At 45.5% G+C, this 22,371-nt stretch overlaps 2 protein-coding genes and 1 long non-coding RNA gene across 3 annotated transcripts in view; 1 reads left to right on the top strand and 2 right to left on the bottom strand.

The window, feature by feature from the left end:
• Positions 1 to 2,789, bottom strand: part of NPHP1 (nephrocystin 1) — a 71,583-nt gene extending 68,794 nt beyond the window's left edge. The window contains exons 1-2 of the mRNA XM_025193025.1: positions 2,680 to 2,789; positions 120 to 255 (exon numbers count right to left, since the gene is read on the bottom strand). Coding sequence (XP_025048810.1) covers positions 120 to 255; positions 2,680 to 2,789 — 246 coding nt within the window. The remainder of the gene's footprint in view (positions 1 to 119; positions 256 to 2,679) is intronic.
• Positions 2,790 to 2,978: 189 nt separating this feature from the next.
• LOC112548207 lies at positions 2,979 to 5,258 on the bottom strand. The gene is made up of 2 exons (XR_003092007.1): positions 5,122 to 5,258; positions 2,979 to 3,225 (listed from the first exon to the last, which is right to left on the bottom strand). It is a non-coding gene; the product is annotated as an uncharacterized LOC112548207 (long non-coding RNA).
• Positions 5,259 to 10,458: 5,200 nt separating this feature from the next.
• The window catches only part of LOC102383087 (two pore calcium channel protein 2-like), a 33,684-nt gene continuing 21,771 nt past the window's right edge, over positions 10,459 to 22,371 (top strand). The window contains exons 1-6 of the mRNA XM_014526265.1: positions 10,459 to 10,475; positions 12,867 to 13,014; positions 14,893 to 14,975; positions 20,558 to 20,672; positions 21,337 to 21,465; positions 22,041 to 22,157. Of these exons, the coding sequence (XP_014381751.1) occupies positions 10,459 to 10,475; positions 12,867 to 13,014; positions 14,893 to 14,975; positions 20,558 to 20,672; positions 21,337 to 21,465; positions 22,041 to 22,157 (609 nt within the window). The remainder of the gene's footprint in view (positions 10,476 to 12,866; positions 13,015 to 14,892; positions 14,976 to 20,557; positions 20,673 to 21,336; positions 21,466 to 22,040; positions 22,158 to 22,371) is intronic.

A 22,371-nucleotide genomic window follows, 5' to 3' on the forward strand; every position in this document is an offset into this window, starting at 1 on the left:
CGCCCCAGCCCGGCCATCGTCGCCACGGCAACGAACGCCCGGGCGCTCCCCGGTGACGTCCTCCCGCGGCGCCCAGAGACCTAGCTGCCACGGAGCCCGAAGGCAACAGAAGTACTAACATTCCCAGCATGCAACGGAGGCACGGGGTCGAACTCTGCGCTCGGGAACGCAGAGAACGACAAGTCCCAGCACGCAACGAGAGTGGGGCAGTAAACCCCGGGCCGCGAGCCACGCAGCCGCAGTGCATCATGGGAGCTACAGTCCCCAGAAAAAGCTCAGGGCGCGCGCAAGCGGCTGGCGAGAGATGAGGACACGGGCGGGATGGAAGAGGTTTGGCCAGGCCGGTTCGCGCTCTGCAAGCTGGACTTCTTACAGGGAGTCGGAAGAAAAAGATGATGAAGCTGCTGCCTTCATTAACAGCGTCCAAGCCTGCAGAGACACCCTCAGTCTTGGCCATAAGGGGCATTTAAGGGAAAGGAAATAATCTTAGAAACGGGCTCTGACAGAACAATTCGTGGGCACATCTAGGATTTTGAAAAAGGGGAGGTGGGTGCAGACGGTGCACTAGTTATCACACAGGCCGTGTTCAGACAAGTGTGGACATGCGGGCATGCGATATGTGGCTCTGCAGACCCATCTGCAGTGCCACGCTGTGCGTGCAGGTGTTCCCCATGCCGCTGCCTTGCGGCATGAGAGGGTTTTTTTGGTCAAAAAAATCCAAGCCAAAAACAAGAAGGGCAGCGCAAGTGGTGGCAGCACATGCCACCCAAAACCAGAGCCTGGCTGGCTAGAGCCATGCTCCAGTTGCCAGCTGCAGGAGGGCTGTGGCTACAGCTCCCCAAGGCCCCCAAGTAAGGCTCCTGGAGCCAGCACAGTTGCTGCCCCAGCCTCCCCTACCCCACCTGGGGTAACCTGCCACACAACAGAACACACTTGGCACAGGCATTCCCGGGGAACAAGTAGCATTGGCACAAGGTGTGCCACTGCTAATTGTCCCTGGGAAACCAAACATCCATGCTTGTCTGGATGTGCACATAGAACAATGCGTATTTAATTCCAGTTAACTAGATGCTCTACCAATATGTTAGAGGGCTAGTACTATATTATTCAGTTCACAGCCAAAGCAAAAAACAAATATAACTATTGGAATGTGCACTTACTTGCTTGGTTGTATACATAAAATTTAAGAAAACACCAAACTAGGTCAAAATGGGCAAAACAGACTGCCATTAGTCCTGTAGATATTATAGTTAAATGTACATTTCTAATTCATATTCACAAAACTAAATTAGCTTTCTTGAGCATCTTGACAGTGCCTCCGATACTTCACTGTCAGTTATTTCTACACCCGAATTAAGGTTTTTAGCTAGAGATTGGGTGGGCCAGGAATCAGAGTGGTGTAATGGCACCACTGCAGCCCCCCCACCCCCGCAGAAGAACTGTACCATTTTAGATGCAGGCAGCTGACAGGCAGGCTAAGTCTCCACTGTTCCCATATTAAAATGGTAAAATTCACTATCAGATATGGTTTAAACGCAGAACGTTCAAAAATTAGAGGTATTGCATAGAAATCTTTGTCACTCCCACCATTTACTTTTAAGAAATATGGGATACACATTAGGACAATCCATGGCAAAAAGAGCTTATGAAAATACCTGATATTTATTCATAAAAAAAAAATGTACAGGTATAATTTAACAGCATGTGCAGTTTGAGCTATTACATGATTCATGTTGCCCAATAAATAATACAGGTACCTATTAAATACTGATCTCAGCCCCATTTGGTACAGCCTGCTCATAAAATGTATGCCATATCACTTTTATGTAACTTAATATAGCATTAGTTGTAAAAGTGTAACTGCATTTTGTTGACCTATCTTTAGCACTCTTGAAGAAAATGTTACATAAGCCTGTTGTTCAGTGTGGCAGGTGCCAGTCACACAACCCAAAGCATCTAATGTCACCTACTCAAATGTAAGAAACCCTAGGAAAAGCAAAATGACAGGAGAGGTAGCAGGGAAGCATTACATTAGCTTGAGAATAAAGTGCTAACCAAATTCTGAATCTACATGGAGTATACTTTGCATCATCTGCTCAACGTGTTTTAAAATGAGTACAGACTTCCTTTGAAATTCATGAAAGAAAATTCTGGAGGAAAACAGTTGTGAATAAGAGTGCAGGGAGATAGAAAAATAGCAATAGACAAGACACCTGAAGCACGAGGCTGAGCCTTGTCTCCCCGTCCCCCCCAAAACATCAAAAAATCCCAAGGACTTCTACTAAATAACAAGCATCTTTGCTGGACATATTCCTGATTTAAAAAGTAAGTCTAAAGGACTGATAGAGACTCTGAATTTTATGCCTAAGATGAAATCATGAATTCATGATTTTATCTCACCCATGTATACTTGTGTGCCATTCTATAATTTTCACTGACTTTTGCTCACGTGCTTGTTCCCACCTCCTCTCTGGGCTTTAACATTAGGCTCTTAACATGTTTCGTAAGCTATATTTTTACTTTACAAAAGTTTGTATTTAACAAACGATCTAAATTACATTTTATTAGCTTTAAATATTGACAGTTTTGGTGGTAAGAGTCATATACTGTTCAGAAGCAGCTTTAGAGTCAAAAGACACAGGGACAAGGAAATAGAAAAGTAAAGAAATAGAACAGGACCGTCTCTGCGGGGTGCGAATCAGGGTGACTGCCCCAGGCCCGGCATTTTGGGAGGCTCTGTGGAGCCAGACGGAATGGTTGCGGCGATTCCGCGCTGCTGCCAACTTCATGTCTGGCCGCTCGGCACCCCCCGGCCCCTCGCCACTGAATCTGCTGCCAGCTTCCTCGTGTCCAGGGGCAGGGCCCCGCACAGGCTGATTTGCCCCAGGCCCCTCACCCTGCTCGGGTTGTCTCTGAGAACAGGCATGTCAAACTGTCCTTAGAACAATCCTCAAAAATACAAGGCAACAGACATGCAGTCACAGTACCAATTTAACTCATCATAGCCATACAGAGGTTATTTTAATATGCATGAAGATCATTTTTGGAGATGTCAGTTTGGGCAAGCGAGACTGTATTATACCACAGATGCCTTCTTTTTCAAGTGAAGAAGTGTGTGAAGATATTTGTATTGTATAAAACCTCATTTCTTCAAATATATTTAGATAAAAAGGGAGCAGGAGTCTGTTTATGTTCATTCAATTGTCGACTTCCATCCCAGTCAGGCTGTTAAAGAAAGTGAAATATAGATGTGAATGCTACATTGCAAACCTGAAGTAATTTAAATTATAAATAAAAAATACAGTCAAAACAATGTTCACTTATGTTAAACCATAGTTACAATACTCCAGCAGGAGAGAAAAATAATCTCAAAGAAAAATAGGTTAGAATACTATATTTAAAAAAAACCCCAAAAACAAAAAAATAAACAGGTCTGGAAATACTCCAAGCACAGACAGCATTGAGACTGATAAGCTACAATAAAGCAAGCTTGAAATGTCAGGAATTTAGAGCAGGCTATAAAATGATGTAGAATGTAACAGTCTGTTTACAGCTGTCTACAATTTGTCCTTTGGAATGGAAAATCTTAAAATTAAACTTAAAAAATGACAGTGTAGTATCTGACTTATATAATGTCGATACATTTTCAAAGAAGGCAGACATGTACAGGAGATGCAACAGTGTCAGCGCTGCTTATAATAACCACATCATGCCATACGGGCACTTGAAAATGTGGACTTTGTTGTTCTTTGAACACTTGTCACATGCAAACCTCTGTTCCCCTGCTACTCATGTTCCTTCCCTGCAAACATTCAAACATGCCAGAGCTCTCAAATGTGATAGTTCCAGGATGCGTAATGTCCACATCAAATCAAACCTTGTAGGAAGTAATCAGTCATGTAAGACAGGTCTCATGGCATAGGACCTGCTAGCAGGCCAGGTAACAGACAGGGACCCCTGCATGCTGGATCAAGCGCACACAGCACCCACTCTGGCCAGTCTAAATGGGGGGACCTGCTGGGAAGAACCCTGGCATGGCCGGCACTTGGCTACTGCTGCTGGAATAAGTTGCAGTGCTGGGCTTCTTCCTGCAGTGCTGCTGGGGCTCCAGCACCACTGCTTTCACTTGGATGTCTGGCAGCCAAGAGGGGCAAAACTGGCAGGCTGGATGACCTAGCTAGATCCAGCTTGGGTCCATGTTTGACACCCCTGATGTAAGACATGACGTTTTCAGCAATTTAGAAAAGACAGCCAAACAGCCCAAAACTTAATGGCCCATCAATCCCCTAAAAACCAAACTTTACTAAGGACAAATCACTTGGCATTTCTAGACAATACCATTACTGTGCTGTGCTTCTGCCAAACAAAACTGGGGGCGGGAGCCCTGCTATTGTAAGATGGAGCTCTGCTATATCAAGTCCTAGCTCAGGATCCCCTTACTAACCCCTCACAAACATATAATGCATCCCTTATTAGAAGTTTACCATTGGTAATATTGGTTTGGGAGTTTTCCGGAAGGACGGTACAAAATTTAGAAGTTTGGATGCTGACACAAAGCCAGTCTGAACCAGGCAGCAATCTTGCCACATTTTATATGCTACTCTCCCCTCCCTGCACAAAACATATCTGTCTACATCTATATACATATATACATATACACCATATCCAGAGATGGTCATAGAGGGGTGCAGGGCCTGGGGCAAATCAGCCTGTGTGAGGCCCCTTTAACACTGTGAAAGGCAGGGCTGCAGCTACTCCGCCCAGCTCCCGTCTGGCTCAGCAGGGCCCCCGAAAGCGCGCAGGGCCAAAGGCAATCGCCACCTCCCCTCCCACCGAAAGTCTGGTCCTGACAATATCTATAGATGTATATAGACATATAGACATATGCACACACACATATATATACATATACATATGTGTGTGTGTCTATAATGTATATATAGATATATAGATATATATATAATGTGTGTGTCTGTATTATATGTGTGTGTATAATATAAATAAATAAATGTGTGTGTGTCTATAATAGATAGAGGGTGGAAGGGACCTTGTAGATCATCGGGTCCAGTCCCCCTGGACATATACATACACATATATAGATATGCATGCATGTATACTCACACAGCTATGGCATGTGTGCACACGCATCTCTACCTATAGGAGGGGGGTGGAGGGCTGTCAGGACGCCGAGGGCCCGGCCCCGCGGGATACGCATGCGCAAGGCGAGCACGTGGTGCGGGGCCGCTTCCCACAGCCGCGCTCACCTGTCAGGCCAGGTCCAGCTTCTTCTGCGTGGCCACCAGCTGGGCCTGCAGGTGCCGCTTGCGCCAGTCGAGGAAGCGGCGGCGCACGCGATTGGCCTGCCAGCCCACCAGCACGCCCGAGGCGAAGGCCAGCACCAGAGCCAGCTGCACCGGCCGCTCCGACAGCGCCTCCGAGCCCAGCGCCATGTTCGTCCGCCTCCCGCCGTGTGTGGGCGGTGCTTCCCTGCCCGCCCCAGTCACGGGGGCTGAGGGATGACAATCGGCGCTGCATGGCTGGAAATGCCGCTGCCACCGCCGCGCAGTTGGCTTCAACCGTGGGAGCAGAGGCCAAAGGGGGGCTCATTTGCCCCTGCAGGGCAGCCCATGCTAATACGAGGAAACTTTCCCTCCTCTGATCCGTTCAGACAGAGCTGTGACTTCTCATCTTCTTTGCCCTTCTTGCAGCGCTGGCTGACTGTGCTGCGGAGAGGTGAGGCAGAGCAGCCCCCAGGCAATCCAGCTTTCTCAACCCTGGGCTATAACAGGGAACCTCCCAGGCAATAAAAAGGAAAGGCAAACCTGAAATCAATATTTTACATCTAAAATGGAAAGAAAGGGAACTTGACAGGGTCATCACTTTGCAGTTCTGACTTGTAAGCATTGATAGGGGAGGCTAAAGATAATGGAAACCCATGGGCAGTTCAATTAAGGACAGTAAGAAGGAATCGTAAATACAAGAAATACAAGCGGGGGGAGGGGGGGATTACTATGGTAACTCTTCAATAACAATGCAAAAAAATTCAATAAACATAAAACAGGTTCTGTATTTTGGAAAACAGCTGGATGATGTTCACAGCTGAAAGTAATAATGACACAGTTTTATTTGAACAACAGATAGACTATTCAATAGCAGGCCCTAAAGTTAAATGAGAGAATCAGCAGCGAGTAGATTGTTTCCAGGGGTATTCTGCAGGGTCAATTTTTAACAAGGACTTGGAAGAAAACAAATCATTCCTGATAAACTCTGCAAAAAACCATCAGGTTATTACTCGGAGCACTGTGAGTCACTTGGTAAACTGGCACCTCAATGTGCAACCATCCATCTGGAAAAAAAGAACATACATATAGGATGGGTAACTCAGTCCTAGGAAGCAGGGACCTTTGGATATATAAATGGGAATACTGGACAGGAGCATGGAGATTAAGTCTTTATTGGGCAGAAGAGGGACAACTGCTGCTGGAAGACTGTGCCTTGTTTGGGACTGCACAATTCAGGAAGGATGTTCAGGAGCGGTTTGGAGAAGAGCCACAAGGATGAGTAAATGATCATAAAATCTGTTTAGGAAGAAACAGCCCTGGAGCTCTATTTATTTTATCAATACAAAGATTAAAGGCTGTTGTGATCAGAGCCTACAAATATCTAAGAAGGAGCAGAAGTGTGAAAAGAGGGTTCTTCATTTTAGCAGACAAATATATAACCAGGTTCAATGCTGGAAGTTGAAGCTAAACATCAGGCTAGAAACAAGGCAGTTTTTTTAATGGTGATGATACTTAGCCAATGGAATAATTTATGATGAATTGTAGTGGTTTCTCCATCACTTGAAATTTTCAGGTTGAGATTTGATGTTTTCCCTGAAAGATGTGGTCAGTCCAAAGGGATTCAGGGAAGACCCATACCTTCTGTTATAAAGGAGGTCACACTAGATGTTAACAAAGGTCCCTCCTATATTTATATTAGATTATATTTATAATCTGTTAATCTGTAGATTCTATTTTATATCTGCAGGACCAGGTAATTTGTATCTAAGAATTCTGAAACAGTTGGACAATGATCTGACTCAACCACTCATTGATTTTTAACAAATCTTGGAACTTGAGGGGAGTTTCAGAAGACTGAAAAAGACCCAATTTTATGTCAGTAATCTAAAGGGCAAATGTGATTATCTGAATGACTACAGGCTAGTTATGGTTCAAATCCCCACTAAAACCACAAAAAGATTGCAATGCAATCAGTGAAGAATTAATGCATGGTAGAATAATTAATACTAGGTAGCATACCTCAGCTTCCCGTAAGAATTTTTTTCACGGTCCTATATGCTAACCTAATTAAAAAATTATCACCATCTATGATAAATGCAGCACATATTAAATGAATTAAAATGGACTCTCATATACCACAAAAATAGTATTAAGTGGAGAATCATTATCTACTGTGTGTGTTTCTGCAGGGATCTGTGGTTGGCCCAGTGCTGTTCAATATTATGACCAATAATCTGGAAGAAAATATAAAATCATTGCTGATGATAAGAATGACAGAAATCAGTGGAGTGGAAAATAATGGTGGAGAAATTGTCTAGATAATTTGGGCTCAGTTGAAAAGCATGAGTTCCAAGTGCACCCAAATTCTGTAGCTAGAAACAAAGACTGACGGTCACACTTGCTCAATTGGGAACTGTAAACTGGAAAGCAGAGACTGTAAAAGACATAGGGGCAATGGAAGATAACTAATCGAACGTGAGCTCTAGTGTGAGACTATGGCTGAGAAAGCTAATGCAATACTTGGGTGTATAAATTGGAAGTATAAATGTTTTTTTCTATTGTCACAAAAGTACACAAGATTCCATTAAAGCCTTGCCTGAGGGTGCAAGATTGTTGAAATTTGGGTGTGTATTGCTTTTGGGTTCTTGTCAGAGGTAGATTATTTATACTGATTCCACTGTGCTCAGAGAATACATGAGTGGAATTAGGGCTGTATGCTTGTGAGTAGCCTTGGCCAAATTTACACTTACACTGTCCCTGCTCAAAGCTCTCCCTTCTTGCAGCCTTTTGTTAGCAGAACAGAAAAGGAAGCTCTCTGTGCTTGCAGGGTATTATTTGTCAGCAGTATGCACTTGACTCAGCTGTGGAGTCTTTTATCTGCCCAGGAGCTGCACAGATAAGTTCCCATGATGTAAGCTCACTAAATTTATGATTCACGATTTTATTTAGGAGACATCAGAGGTGTAATAATGTGGGCAGGAACCTGGGGAAGCCACTATAGATGGGACCATCAGGGACTTCCAGCTGCCACTGCACCATCAATGTGATAGTGCAGCTGTAGCAGCAGTTTTTTTTTTCTTGTCCCCCAAATAAGTTAGTGCTCAGAATGACTGACCCAGTCACCCTGCCCTAGTTACGCTACTGGGAGACATACCTCAGCTGTAGAGTCTGAGTTCAGGTTTGAACCCCATCAGAGTTTGGATCTGGGGTGTCTGTTCTGACCACTGATTACAGAGATATTTTCTAGCCTTGCTATAGTGAATCATAGAATCATAGAAAATGAGGGTTGGAAGGGACCTCAGGAGGTCATCTAATCCAACCCCCTGCTCAACACAGGACCATCCTAAGCTATACAACCCCAGCCAAGGCTTTGCCTACCCGGATCATAAAAACCTCTAAGTACGGAGATTCCACAACCTCTCTGGGTAACCTGCTCCAGCACCTTACTACCCTCTGAGTGAGAAAGTTTTTCCTGTTATCTAATCTAAACTTCCCTTGCTGCAACTTGAGACCATTGCTCCTTGTTCTGTCATCTGCCACCACTGAGAACAGTCTAGCTCTATCCTCTTCGGCACAACCCTTCAGGTAGCTGAAGGCTACTATTAAATCCCCTTCTCAGTCTTCTCTTCTCCAGACTAAATAAGCCCAGTTCCCTCAGCCTCTCCCCATAAGTCATGTCCCCCAGTCACCTAACCATTTTCATTGCCCTCTGCTGGACTCTCTCCATTTTGTCCACATGCTTTCTGTAGTAGGGAGCCCAAAACTGAACACAGTACTCCAGAAGTGGCCTCACCAGTGCTGAATAGAGGGGAATAATCACTCCCCTCTCTGTTGGCAATGCTCTTACTAATGAAGGTTGTAACCAAATTCCATTATAAAACTTGATCATATTCAGACAACTGATCTGGCCTGAGCACTGTCAGAATTTCTCTTAGAGGACAAGAGGCCCATAATGCAATGAAGGAAGAAAGTACGTCACACTTGTGCATCTACACATGCCCATATGGTGACATTGCTACTGTGCTGTGCTTTACTATTTCCTTTTGGAAATAGTAAAGCACGGCACAGTAGCAGCCCGTACTGCACCGTATGCTGGGCACATGGTTATTTTTAGCCTTTCCTTCGCCCTAGCAGCGCATTATAATGAGGGAGCATGTCGCTACAGTGAAGTAAGTGAAGTAGCAGCTTGTCACATGTAGATGTATGTGGTTGCTACGCTGCCATAGCACATTGCTATGGTGGCATGGCATCACATGTAGACGCCCATTGTTTGAGTTTCAGGTCTTGAGCTGTCAGTCTTACAAACACAGGCAGGATTAAAGGGAGGTTGAGAGCCACATGGAGGTCACTTACCATGCCAGGGTGTGTATGTATGTTATAAACCCACCCAAAGCAGGGTTGATTTGGGGGTTTGCCATGTATCATGCATAGATATTTTTCCAAATTAGATTTACTGATGTAGTGTTTGGTCTCTATTTATAACTAATGTTAAACTATATTCAGTTTTACCATGTTTTTTATTCATATGAACCATAGTTTTGGGTATGAATGCATTTTTGTATTTTCATAACATGACTGATAATAATCAGGGGAGTGATGGTTAAATGAAGTATGACTTGCACCAGACAATAGCTCTTCATACTTCAGAGAAACCCTAGCAGCAGAAGATAACCTCTGAGGCTAGAAACAGATGTTGTCAAATGGAGTGATTCAGATGTGCTGCTTTGTGTCGTGGCAATGCACAGGGTATAATACATGTCACCCTTTGTCCTGCCCTTGATGATGGACCCACAAGTTTGGAGCAGCGAGGAACACTAGAGGTTACCCCACATAGTGTAGGTCTGAGGCAGCCAGGAAATGCCAGCTGTTCCCCAACCCAGCCAGCCCTGTGGCCAGCATACCACAAAGTAAGCCCTGCCCCCTTGCCAAATGCCATTCTGCTCTTCTTCCCCTGCCTGGTCCTTTGGGGCTGGCTGAGCATGGAAGCACTTTTCCCCCACTGTCCCAACCCACAGCGCAGGTTTGGGGCAGCAGGAAAAGGGGGGTTTTCTCCTATCCAGCCAAACCCGTAGTGGGGAAAGCTGAGCAGGGAAAGCACCACAAGGTAACAGATGTCCACCTCAATAAAGTGGCAGAGTCTATTACTACCTGTTGTTGTGCCTCTGATTTTCAGGTCATGTGGTGCAACAAAAGGTAAGGATGTCTGTTTGCTCTGCATTTGTGCCACCTTAAAAAAAAAATTAAGGTGGCACAAATGATAAATCAGACAACATCTGTTTCCACCTTGAGAGTCTGCATTTGCATATATATATATCAGCCCAAATGCCGGTACGCCTCTTAAGGTGATCCACCAATCCCAAACAACTGTACATTTCAAAGGGAAGACTCATAGAGGGAATCAGGAGATAAACACCTGGAATCTTATACAGAGATTATTATTTTTCACCCCTTAAATAGAATGTGAGAGAGACTATATCTTTCTTGAATAACTGATAGCTAAGGAAATTGAATTGGCAGGTCTGAAAGGTTGTATATATTTCTACATTTCTTAGATACAATTGTAAATCATGGATATCACCTGAAATGACAGACAGATGCATATGGGGGGGAGGGGGGGAGGGACTCATCTGCATAATGTACATGTGCTCCCTGGGAATACAATAGAAAATATAGATGGGTAGATAAGCTGATGGTACTTAAGAAATGCTGGTTGAGGCAAATGGGGTCTACAGATCCCTAGCATTAGAATGGTCTACTCCCCCAGCTGGCAGAAGCTGATTGCAGGAAAACTCTGACTAGAGTTTGACAGTTCCCTGATTAGAGAGAGCTGCTGTATTTCAGTAAGAAAATGGAATGAAATCTTTCTTTTGCTTTAATGGTAATGTAAAAGTGTAACCATGATGTTCCAGAAGGCACGTGAAAGCCAAAGACTTCTTAAGGCGGTAACTTTGATTGGACCAACTATGTAATTGGGGTAAAGTTACACAAGCTTTTGAATGCAAGGCATTCTTTGTCAGGTCTCTGATCACAGGAAGGCAGGCACCAGGGGGCAAACCTCTTTGGCTAGCATACCACAAAGTAAGCCCTGCCCCCTTGCCAAATGCCATTCTGCTCCCCTTCCCCTGCCAGGTTCTTTGCTCTGCTCTCTTTCCTGCCGGATCCATTGCTCTGCTTTCTTACTAATCTGCACTGTTCTCTATGCTTCCTGCTGGAATTGCAAACCAAACAAAGTGGCTGTGTGTGCCACTCGTGCCAAGGGTTGGCACCCTTGGTCTATACTGTAGTGGCGGTGTGTCCTTGCAAAATCATTCCTGAGCATATCCCCACAGGCATGCGCTAACCTGGAAGCAAACTGGGGAGGGCCACCTGAGAGTTGCCCTCAGCAACTGTTCTTAAGGATGTTGGAGACTGAAGCCACAAGGGAAGCCACAAAAGAGACACCTAAGCATTAGGGCTGTGCAAAGCTTCGGATCATGATTTGGATTCAGAGATGATTCAGATGATTTGGAGGCCAAATCTACTAATCTGAATTGAATTGCGGGAAGCTTTAGGCTTTCCGAATTGATTCCGAGCTTCCGAATAGGGTATAATGGGGAATCAATGAAATATCTATAACTTTGTTGTCTTTTGGCTGATTCAGAGGAAACTTGCAGGGATAGTAGCCTCTGCTGAGAGCTGACGTGTGCCAAGATTCAAGGAGATTGTTGCAGGGGTTTTTGGGAAACTGCACCCCAAAGTTCTCAAAGCAAAACTCGTGTCACATGTGTGCGTTAAGTCACAGGGGGGTGAAAACTGCAGGGGTGGGAGCTCTTGCTGAGGCCACGAAGCCTGCCAAGTTTCAAGGAGATAGGAGCAGAGGCTTGGGGGAAACTGTACCTCAAAATGCGGGCAAGCAAAACTCATTACATGGGTGACACTGTATGCGTTAAGGCGCAGCAGGGTGAAAGCTGCAGGCCTGCTAGCCCCTGCTGAGGCCATGAAACCTGCTAGCTGTCGAAGAGATCGGTGCAGGGGTTTCTGGGTTCTGGGGCCCTGCACCTCTGGTTGCTGACAGGCAAAACTCGTCTGGTCTAATAAAACAGTGGCTCTCAACCTTTTTTGGTAAACACTGATTGATTTCATAGATGTTTAGGGTTGGAAGGGACCTTAGTAGATCATTGAGTCCAACCCCCTGCCCTGAGCTGGACAGTGCCCCACACCCCTGACCCGCTGCCCCTCCAGGTCCCAACCCATCAGTGTGTGGGCCTGGGGGCAAGCAACCCCTCGCAGGCTGAAACTCTGCCAGCCTGCAGGGGAAAGGCCACCGTTTCTTATGTTTTGTCTCCTTTAAAGGAGAATCCACTTGTCAAGTTTGTTGATCCATTTTTAAAGTTGCTTCATGACCCTTTCATACATCCCTGCCGCCCGCTTTTGGGACGTGGAGAAACACTGTCATAAAAGGCATCACCTCTTCAACGAGTTTGGATCCCCAGCCAAACCAACGGTAGGCACTTCTCAGCCTGACGACGGGTAGCTGTCCTACCCCAAAGCTGGCAAGGAAGAGTTTTGAGTGGGTCTAGTAAAAGATCTCGGCTTTACCCACAGCACCAGTATTGGGAGGGAAGACAAGCGGGCGCCTTGTCGTGCTGCCCGGCCGCACCCGCGCCCCCTCCGCGAAGTCCTTCCCCGCGCGGGCTGCCTGCTCCCCGGCGCCGCCCGGCCCCGCTCCGCCGAGGCGCTGCCCGCGCAACAGGTACCAGGGCCCCGGCTGGGAGCGCGCGGGGGGGACCCTTTTTCCCGGCTGGGGCTGCGCCTTGGCTCGCACGACGACTCCCTCCAGGATTTGAAGGACGAGGGAGCTGAGCCCCCCCTCCCCATGAGAGACGAGCGCTCTCCTGTACAATTCGAAAACCATAACCTGAGAGAGGGGCTGTGGTTTCATTAGTGCGTTGGGGTGGGGTGCCCCACTTTTTTTGCAAGGCCCCAGTTCTTCCAAGTGCCCTTCAAACCCTGAGTCCTTGGCTTGGTTGGGGCTGTTGCCATTGAGCAGGACTGGGTGGCAGGGCTTTTTCAGACATGCCTGTGGTGGTCAGCATGTCTGCTGGTCTGTGCAGTCAAACGTATCCCATAGGTTTTGCCCTGTTGGCAGCGGGTGTCTGGGTGTTTCGGATCAGCATCCAGCACAGGCGTGGGCAGAATGGCTAAGGTGGCGACAACCCCTGTCCCGCCGCCGCCATGGTTCTGTCTGTATGCTGAGATGGCCTGGGACTCAACCTGTGACCTGGCAATGGTGCCCCAGTCCCCCTCTTGGGCCAGGCTGAAAGGACGTAGTTAGGAGCCACCCCACCGTGACAGGGTGTAGGCATGAGGTGTAGTCAACCACAGCAGGAGTACCTGTAGAGTAGATAGAAGGACTCAGGTGTCTGAGAGCAGGGTACTGCAGCAGTGCTGGAGGAAAAGCTGTGCAGGTCACTAGGTTAAGCCAGCAGGCCCCTGTAGTGAATGCCTGCATTTGAATAGTTAATCCATTAAACTGGATGCAGATTTGTTCAGCAGTAGGTCTGCCCTGGTATGGACTGGCTCACGTAGGCAGAGTATCCTGTGCCCTCTGAACCAGAGAAGCTGTCTGTGCCACTCCATCCTGTGTTTCTAAGGCCAATAACAAAACACTTGGCTTAGTTGCTGAAGCATGAAATGCCTACCTCAGCCTTTTTGTTAAAAGGTAAACTGAAGTAATGCTAAGTGCTTAAACTCAGCATACAGATACTAAGCTTGAAAAGAGGCGAGCAGCGGGGTGTGTGCACACATGTAACATTCCTAATGAACTTCCATTTGTGAAGGGCAGGTCAAATAGATTCCTTCCTGTTGCAAGTTTTTCAAGGAATGCCCTTATTAGCAGATGCTGGAGGGACTGTTGTTGGTCTGGTACCATCTCGGTGAGATCATAAGGGGAGAAGCTGTAAATTGCTAGGAAATAGACTTTAAGGGCTTGCTTGCAGTTTGTCCCAGGATTGCAAGAAGGCAGCCCATCCTGGCCCAGTTAGCACCACCCTGCACTGCTGTGGCCATGGTTGTGACCCCTTCCTTAGCTATAGTGAAAACTGCTTCCAGGAATACTCTTCAAATAAACATCATTGTCTTGGCACAGTGAAGAAACTTGCAAAAATTCTTCCTGCCTGCCAGGTCTCCCCAACTCAGTGCTCCTGAAGTTCTTAGCTGGTTGCCAATATCATCTGGTGATTAGCTAAACTATTCCTTCCTCTGCCTGTTTTCAGTCAGGCAAGCCTGTAATAGAAATGCATTACTTCTCAAGATTTAAATGCTGAAATAAGGTTTTTTTCCTAAATTTGAATAGAGTGCCAGGGGCAGGAGAATACGCAAGTGCTGTTAATTAATGCATAATTTCCAAAGCTGCATATCGCAAAGTCTCTTTGTTGTAATATGGTCAGCATTATTTTGATCTTCCAGATTCATCTCTTGTTTTGTGAAATATCTAAAGTTAAAATTATGCTTCCTTGAAAGGTATCTTTGGAAGTGTGTGTGAAATAAAGTAAAGTAAGAGTTCTAGATTCTTGAAGTACTGAAGAGTTTCTTGTTGTTTGTTGCATTTGCTCCCCCCACCCTTCTACAGGATCTTCTACTGGCGGCAGCTTTTGTTTGCGATGCTCAGTATAACAGGAATATTCCATTTGAAACCTCGCCGCAAGCAGTCAGGTAATAAAATGACCTGAAATCCACCATGATATTTGGGGTCTACCATGCAAAGTGTTCAAGTGTTTGACTGGAAAATGTTTTTCCTTTAATAGTTGGGGGATGTTGAGGAGTAGTCTTACTTGATGCAAGGGGAAATGGAAACTAACTTAGCTACCAAGGCTGTGGTCTTACAGATGTTTAGATAGGTATCCAGGTTGTAGCCGTATTGGTCTAGAGGAAAAAGCAACTGGGAAAGAAGTCTTTAATTTCAAGCTTTTGGGCACAAATACCCTTCATCAGGCATTAGAGAAAAGATTGTAGAAGTTCTCCTGGGTAGAAATGAAAGTTCATATTTCATAGGATTTTACAGAGGGGTCAATAGATGGAAAAACCCTCTGGGCAGCCGTCCTTAACTGGTAAGGAGTCTCAGCTCTTCTCTGAGGCTGTGATGATGCAAATAACCTTAGACAAAGGCAGGAGCAGGATCTCAGGTTTCAGGTGGTCAAAGTTGTTTTCTGATTGGGAAAATATGAAGATTTCATTACAAAAAAATGGCTAAAATTCAATATCTTCCGTGTGTCAGGTATTCAGGTGTAGCCGTATTGGTCTAGAGGAAAAAGCATTCGGGGCTCGTGGACAGAGGGGGTATCTTTTATTAGACCAACAAGATTTTTGCAAAAAAATTTTTCCATCTATTGACTCCTGTGAAATCCTATGAAACATGATCTTTCATTTCTACCCAGGAGAACATTTATAATCTCTTCTCTGATGCCTGACAAAGCGTGTGTGTGCCCAGAAGCTTGCAATTAAAGACACTTTTTTGCAAAAATCTTGTTGGTCTTATAAAAGAGATCACCTCTGTTTACTAGCCCTAAATGTTTAGACATACATTTGTCTAAGATGGCTTGTTAAGGATGTTTTTGCCTCAAGCTGGGAGTTGGATTAGATGACCTCCCAAAGGTCCTTCCAGAGCTACTTTTCTATGAAATGTTACGTACAGCCTCTGCTCTGTTCATATGCAGATCCTCAGCAGCTTAAAAGGAATTCTTTGTATGCATGAAGTTAAGAGTATATATAGTATATTCACATTTTTGCAGGATTGAGGAATAAAAGAATAGCAGCAAACGGAATAAAACCTTTGTCCTGTGTTTGTACTACCTTTTTGTGTGTGTGTGTGTGTGTGTGTGTGGTGGGGAAACAGAGCATGTGGTGAGGCAGTTGTGTGATGTGTGAATACAGGAAGTGGGATCCTTGCTTTGTCATCTTGCCAATAATGTTAAGTCTTGAATGCTGTTTTCCTATTCTTTTTAGAGAACTCTTCAGAAACTTGGCATGGTATGGCAACACCATACTAAATTGAAATCTGAGCTGTTGGCTGGCTGCCTCTGGGTGAAATGGGTAGGGGTGCTGAAATGTTTGGGAGTCTTTCCTCTTGTGCTTTTTGTCAGAAGTCACGCAGACTTTAACCAAAACAATTCTGTCGGATTGATTTATTCCCTTTTGGTGACTAGGCCTATTCAGAGTGAACAGAACTGTTGACTATACAAACTTAACTCCTTAGCAATAAAGCATTAAAAGAGAAGGTAGCACAGAAGGGAAGGAGTGTAAAAGAGTACTTTAGGGCAGTGGTTCTCAACCTCTTTTGTACCATTACCCATTTGTAAACATCAGTGACTATTCCTGACCCAGTGCCCCTCACTCCTGACCCGCTGCTGCCCAGCCCCACCATGTGTAGGGCACCCAGGGGGAGGGGCACACAGCCCCTTACAGGCTAGAATTTTCCCAACCTGCAAGGGAAAAGTCAGTTTCCCACATTTTTCCCATTTTAAAGGATAATCAACTTTGAAGTTTGTTCACGACCCTTTCATATACTCTCGTGACCCACTTGTGGGTTGCGTAGAATTGAATCAAGTTTTGTGATTAATTCAGCTCCCCCCACCCCCTTCAGCTCTGTTAGTGCTCTGTGTTTTTTTTGCTATCAGATTGCTTGGACCAGACAGCCAAGCTATAAAACATTTCATTTCCTCAAATCTTCCATTCTGGCTAAGCATGGATACACTAAGGCAGTGGAGGCCAGCCTTTTTGGCATGGCAGGCATGTTACAAATTAGTCCCACACTTTTCTCCAAGTGCCACTGTGATCACCTTTCCATGCCTGATCTTCTGCTCTGCTTTCTGCTTCCTTCCCTGTGTTCCCTTCCCAATATTTCTTTTTCTGTTTTGCTTTCTACTTCCCACCTTATCTGCTACTGTACTGCCTGTCCCCGCCCTGGTGTGCCATGTGGCACACACAGAGGTTACCCATACTGCTTGTGGCATCCATGTTGCAGGTTAGCCAGCCTTGGGCTAAGATCCCTGGCAGATATTTCCATCAAGCAACATGACTTAAGCTTCATGGCGCTTGCCAGCAGCTCTAGCATCTCTTCCCCCTCCCCACCAAAATGTACACGCACGTTCTGCAGTTCTGCTCCTGAACAGTAAGCTTTGAGCTCTCCCTGGGTGATGGAGCTGCTCTCTAACCCGTGTACAGTGCAGGGGAGGGCTGGGGGGAGCAGGACCATTGGAGCTCAAATTCTCCCAGAATACCTTATGTCAGCTGTTTATGAGCTGCCCACAAACAGAGAAGGGGAGGGAATTTGTTTGGAAAGCTAATTTACTATTCTGTGTAAGTAAAGCCTGTCCTGTTGAATATCTATTGACACTGTTTCCCACTGAGAATTGTGCATTTGTGCCATCTCGGACTAAATGTATGGGTGGAAGAGAGATTTGATAAATTTGGGGACATAAAGCACTTCTCTTCAGGTTTGGAAAAGAAACAGACATATAAATTAAGCCAGGTTTGGGCAAAATATGGTGTGTGGACCACATCCAGCCCATTGACGGATTTTGTCCAGCCTGTGGCAGGTCCCTTAGTCTTGCCCTGGCTGTGGCATGTGCAGCCAGTTGGATGTGATGGGACTCCAGGTGGGTGGGGAGCAGGACAGGTGGGTGAGGCCAAGATGCTGAACGGTGACAGCATGGGGCTGGGGCCGGGGCCAGGGCAGAGCTGCAATCTGCCCTCTGAATGCCCCTGCTACAGGCATGGGTTCCACATGCAGGGGCATGTAGGGAACAGATTGCAGCTCTGCCCAGGCCTGAGCCCCTTATTATCACCGCCCCAAGATCCTGGGCCTGGCCCCAGACACAGCTGCCACTTTGCCCAAGGACCCTTCCTGTCCAGCTGGCTGTGCACCCTGCCCATGCAGGTCCCAGCTGGTCTCTGTGGAGACCCCAAGATGGCTTGGTGGTGACAGTGCAGGGCTGGGGTCCTGGGCAGAGCCACAACTTGCTCCCTGTACACCCCTGTCCGCAGAACTGGTGCTCATTGCAGGGGCATGTGGGCAGCAGGTCACAGTTCTGCTCCACGCTTGGCCAGGATGGGGCCATGGGTGGGCCAGGAGTGGCATCCAGGAGCAGGGTGGACAGGCAGGGCTGGGGCTTGGATTGCAGAGCAGTAACAGTGTAGGGCTGGGCCCTGCCCCCTGCCCATCCCACTCCCGGATGCTTCTTCTTAGCTGAGGGCAGAGCCATGACTCGCTGCCTGCACACCCCTGCAACAGGCCTTGGTTCTGTGGTAAGGGGCATGCAGAAACAGATTGTGGCTGTGCCGTGGGCCCCAGCCCCATTATGTCACTGCCCTGAAATCCTGGGACCTCCATGGAGACTGGCCAGGACCCACATGGGCAGGTGGATGGGGTGAGACTGCTTGGGGAGCTTTGAGCTGTTGGGGGAGGTGGGGATGGTGCTGACCCAGCTCACCAAAATTCCCGATGTTGCTCACTGGCCCAAATAATTACTCACTCCTGGGTTAAGCAAAATACCTGAAAGCTCATCAGACTTCTTTTCCCAACTATACAATTGGTCCAATAAAAGATATCACAAAAATACCCTGTTGTTCAGCATTACATGATTATTTTGGTGCATCTCACTTCTCCTGGAGAACAAAACTTATCTTCTACAGTCTTTATGGAAAGCTTGAAAACAGCAATGATATTTAAAGCTAGTGTTCAAAAAATGCCTGGTGATGGAGAAATATTTTTAATGCTTTTGGCTCACGTCTCCAAAATGGTTTGGTTTTCAAACTCTAGACTTATTCTGTGTGTATGAGCCTTGTTGAAAAGGCACTAACTTTTTGGTTAGATTAGCTGCAACATTACGTATCAACCAAGCTGGGGGGAGTAGTACATATGCTGGATGGTAGGGCCATAAGATTCGGTGTCCTAAAATTGGAGGATTGGGCCAAAAGAATCTCATGAGGTTCAACAAGGACAAGTGCAAAGTCCTGCACTTAGGATAGAACAATCCCATGCACCAGGACAGGCTGGGGGCTGACTGCCTGGGCAGCAACTCTGTAGAAAAGAACCTGGGGGCTATGGTGGACAGTAAGCTGAATGAGCCAATAGCGTGCCCTCATTGTAAAAGGCTAACAACATACTGGGTTGCATTGGTAGGTGCATTGCCAGTAGGTTAAGGGAAGTGATTCTTCGCCTCTATTCAGCACTGATGAGGCCACATCTGGAGTATTGTGTTCAGTTTTGGGCCCCTCGCTACAGAAAGGATGTGGACAAATTGGAGAGAATCCAGTGGAGGGTAACAAAAATGGTGAGGGGGCTGGGGGACATGACTTGTAAGGAGAGGCTGAGAGAACTGGGTTTATTTAGCCTAGAGAAGAGGGGACTTAATAGCAACCTTTAACCACCTGAAGTGGGGGATTCAAAAGAGGATGGAGGTAGACTGGTCTCAGTGGTGACAGATGACAGAACAAGGAGCAACAGTCTCAAGTAGCAGCAAGGGAAGTATAGCTTAGATATTGGGAAGAACTTTCTCACTAGGAGGGTAGTAAAACACTGGAGCAGGCTTCCCAGAGAGGTGGTAGAATCTCCATCCTTGGAGGTTTTTACGGCCCTTTGGCTGGGATGATCTAACTGGGGATGGTCCCACTTTTAGCAGGGGTTGTACTAGATAACCTCCTGAGGCCCCTTCCAATCCTAATTTTCTATGATACACATCTAAATTAACCTTATGTGGTATATTCTCATTTTAAGAAAAGGGGCAATTATGAAGGGTGGGTAACTTTGTATTTGTTTTTTGTTTTTTAAACCAGATTGATTCATGCTAATAGTTACATTTAAAATTGGAGTTCTCAATATTTGTATTCCCCTTTATATTTCTCTGTGATGTTAGATAAAGTGTGGTTACAGTCAGCTGTCTTGAACAGTTGAGAAACATCCAATCCACATAATCAGAAGCAAAAACCTGTGTAAATGAATTGGTTTCCTTTGGAACAGCAATTAGACACGGGTGATTTGCAAAACCTCAGGAAACAGCTGCTTGTGGTACCTGCTGAGTCCACCTGTGGTCTTCTAAGAAATAGTGTGTGTTATGGTAATCTTTAAATAGCTAATGCTCAGGATAGTTTCTTGTTGCCTACCAGCACTTGATCACTTAAAATCAAGCTGCATCTAATAGTGTGGAAGGACCTTTATCCCTTCTGTTGTACACTTGTATTAATGCATATATGTACTAATACCCTAATTTTAAAATGACTCTGGTTTTCCTTCCCAGACTTTATTATCTCTACAACCATTGGACTATGCAAGCAGCCACCTACTTCTTCGTTTTTGTAAACCTTTCCCTTGCTGTGTTTGAAGACCCTGCAGTGTACCCACTTCCATTCTTGGTAACCATTGGGATAAAATGGAAACAGTATTGCAACTTTGTTATGTACATTGTGGAGAATAGATGGGAAGCTGCCTACGATAGCTTTGCTGCGCAAATAAATAATCAGTATTTCTCTGCCTGGATTCGGTGGAGAAGGCTGTTGAGCTGTTTATTACTATAAGAATAGAAATAAATAATATCAATTATCTCTGTGGCTTTTTTTCCTACAACCTAGAGATATGACCCTTTAACTGTGAGCTGCAAGTATAGATACAAGGTGGGTGAGGGAGGGCTTGAAATAAGACAAGTCAACAAAAAATTCCCAAAGGAGAACCCATCTGATGCATACCTTCCTACCTTGGTCTCGCGGCCTGAGTGCAGGTTTTCATGAAGTTTTGTGGGCACAGCTGTGTTGGCTATAAATATGAAAAACCCATGCTCCTGCTGGTGCAGGTCTATGGACAAAACATCTGTGGATGCAGCTCTTCCAATAGGAGAGCTTTTTGTTGATTTCCAACATGGTGGTTGGCAATATGGTATAGCTATACAAACAGAGAAACCTCTTCTGTCAACATACGTTATGTTTATTAGGGGCTCTGCTGATATTTGTAGTGTTTAGGGGAAAAATAATAGGACAATTCAGCAAAGTCAGTTCATTTTCTTAACTTTCCCTCTGTTTCCAGGCCACTTCACTGGTTGAAGTCTTATGTCTTTTAGTATTCTTTAGTCGACTGTTGCACTTTGCAAAAGTCACTCCACGCAATATATTCTGGAAGGATGCAAAGAATATCTGCCTTATGATGGCAATACTGGTGAGTTCCCTTTTGCTTAGTTGCAGGTACAATGCTTGGGGCAGAAAGTTTTTTAATTTGAGCCTTTTCCTATTTCTGTTTTCATGGGCACAAAGAGTTCGTGGCAGCATGAAAATGGTGGGGCTGGCTTTGACTGCACATAGCTATCATCTGTATGGCACTGACACACCCCTTCCTTTTCAAGGTTAAATTTTGGATCATAGCATGACAAAAACTGGGCCTAGTTGGTGAAACTCAGGATAAGAAAATGTAGCAAGATAGGGTGGCCTTGTTTGCATTGTTCTCTTGGAAGCTATTTGAAGTATTTCCTGTAATAACACAGTTTAACTCACTGAAACCCCACCCCCTACAAGAGATGCTTTTTATGGGTTGGTGTTTAGACAGCCTTAAGCATTTAAGCCTTTACAGGAAAGCTATCTCAGATCAGGGTCAGCTGTAGACTTCAAGTAGCTACAGCTTTTCTGGAATACCTCCTTGCATGGACACTTTGCTCTAAAAAAATATATATATTCAGTCAGTTTCCCCAGGTACACAAGCCCTAAGTAATTTTCTGTGAATTGTACTTTCTTCCACAGGTGGCTTTAACTGACTTGATTATCCATGGGGCTCTTAAAATCTGCAACATAACCAGTGTTAGATACTCAAGGATCATGAGGCCCATCTTCTTAGTAAACTTTACAGAGAGTCGCCAGGTAAGCAGTACTTTGTCATCTTACAAATGTACCTGTATTGGATTTTTTTGTAAGCTGCAAATTGTTCTCTCTGAATTGGAGCATTTGACAAAATGGGGTACAGATACGTGAGCTCATAATGCAGCTGTCAAGACCTTTCCCTTTGAGCCAGATATGCTCCTTTGGTTGTTCAGAGTGAGACTTTCCCAGTGTGTGAAAGCACATAACACTCTTT

This window comes from Alligator sinensis, unplaced genomic scaffold, assembly GCF_000455745.1.
Source record: "Alligator sinensis unplaced genomic scaffold, ASM45574v1 scaffold538_1, whole genome shotgun sequence".
Classification (NCBI taxonomy): domain Eukaryota; kingdom Metazoa; phylum Chordata; order Crocodylia; family Alligatoridae; genus Alligator; species Alligator sinensis.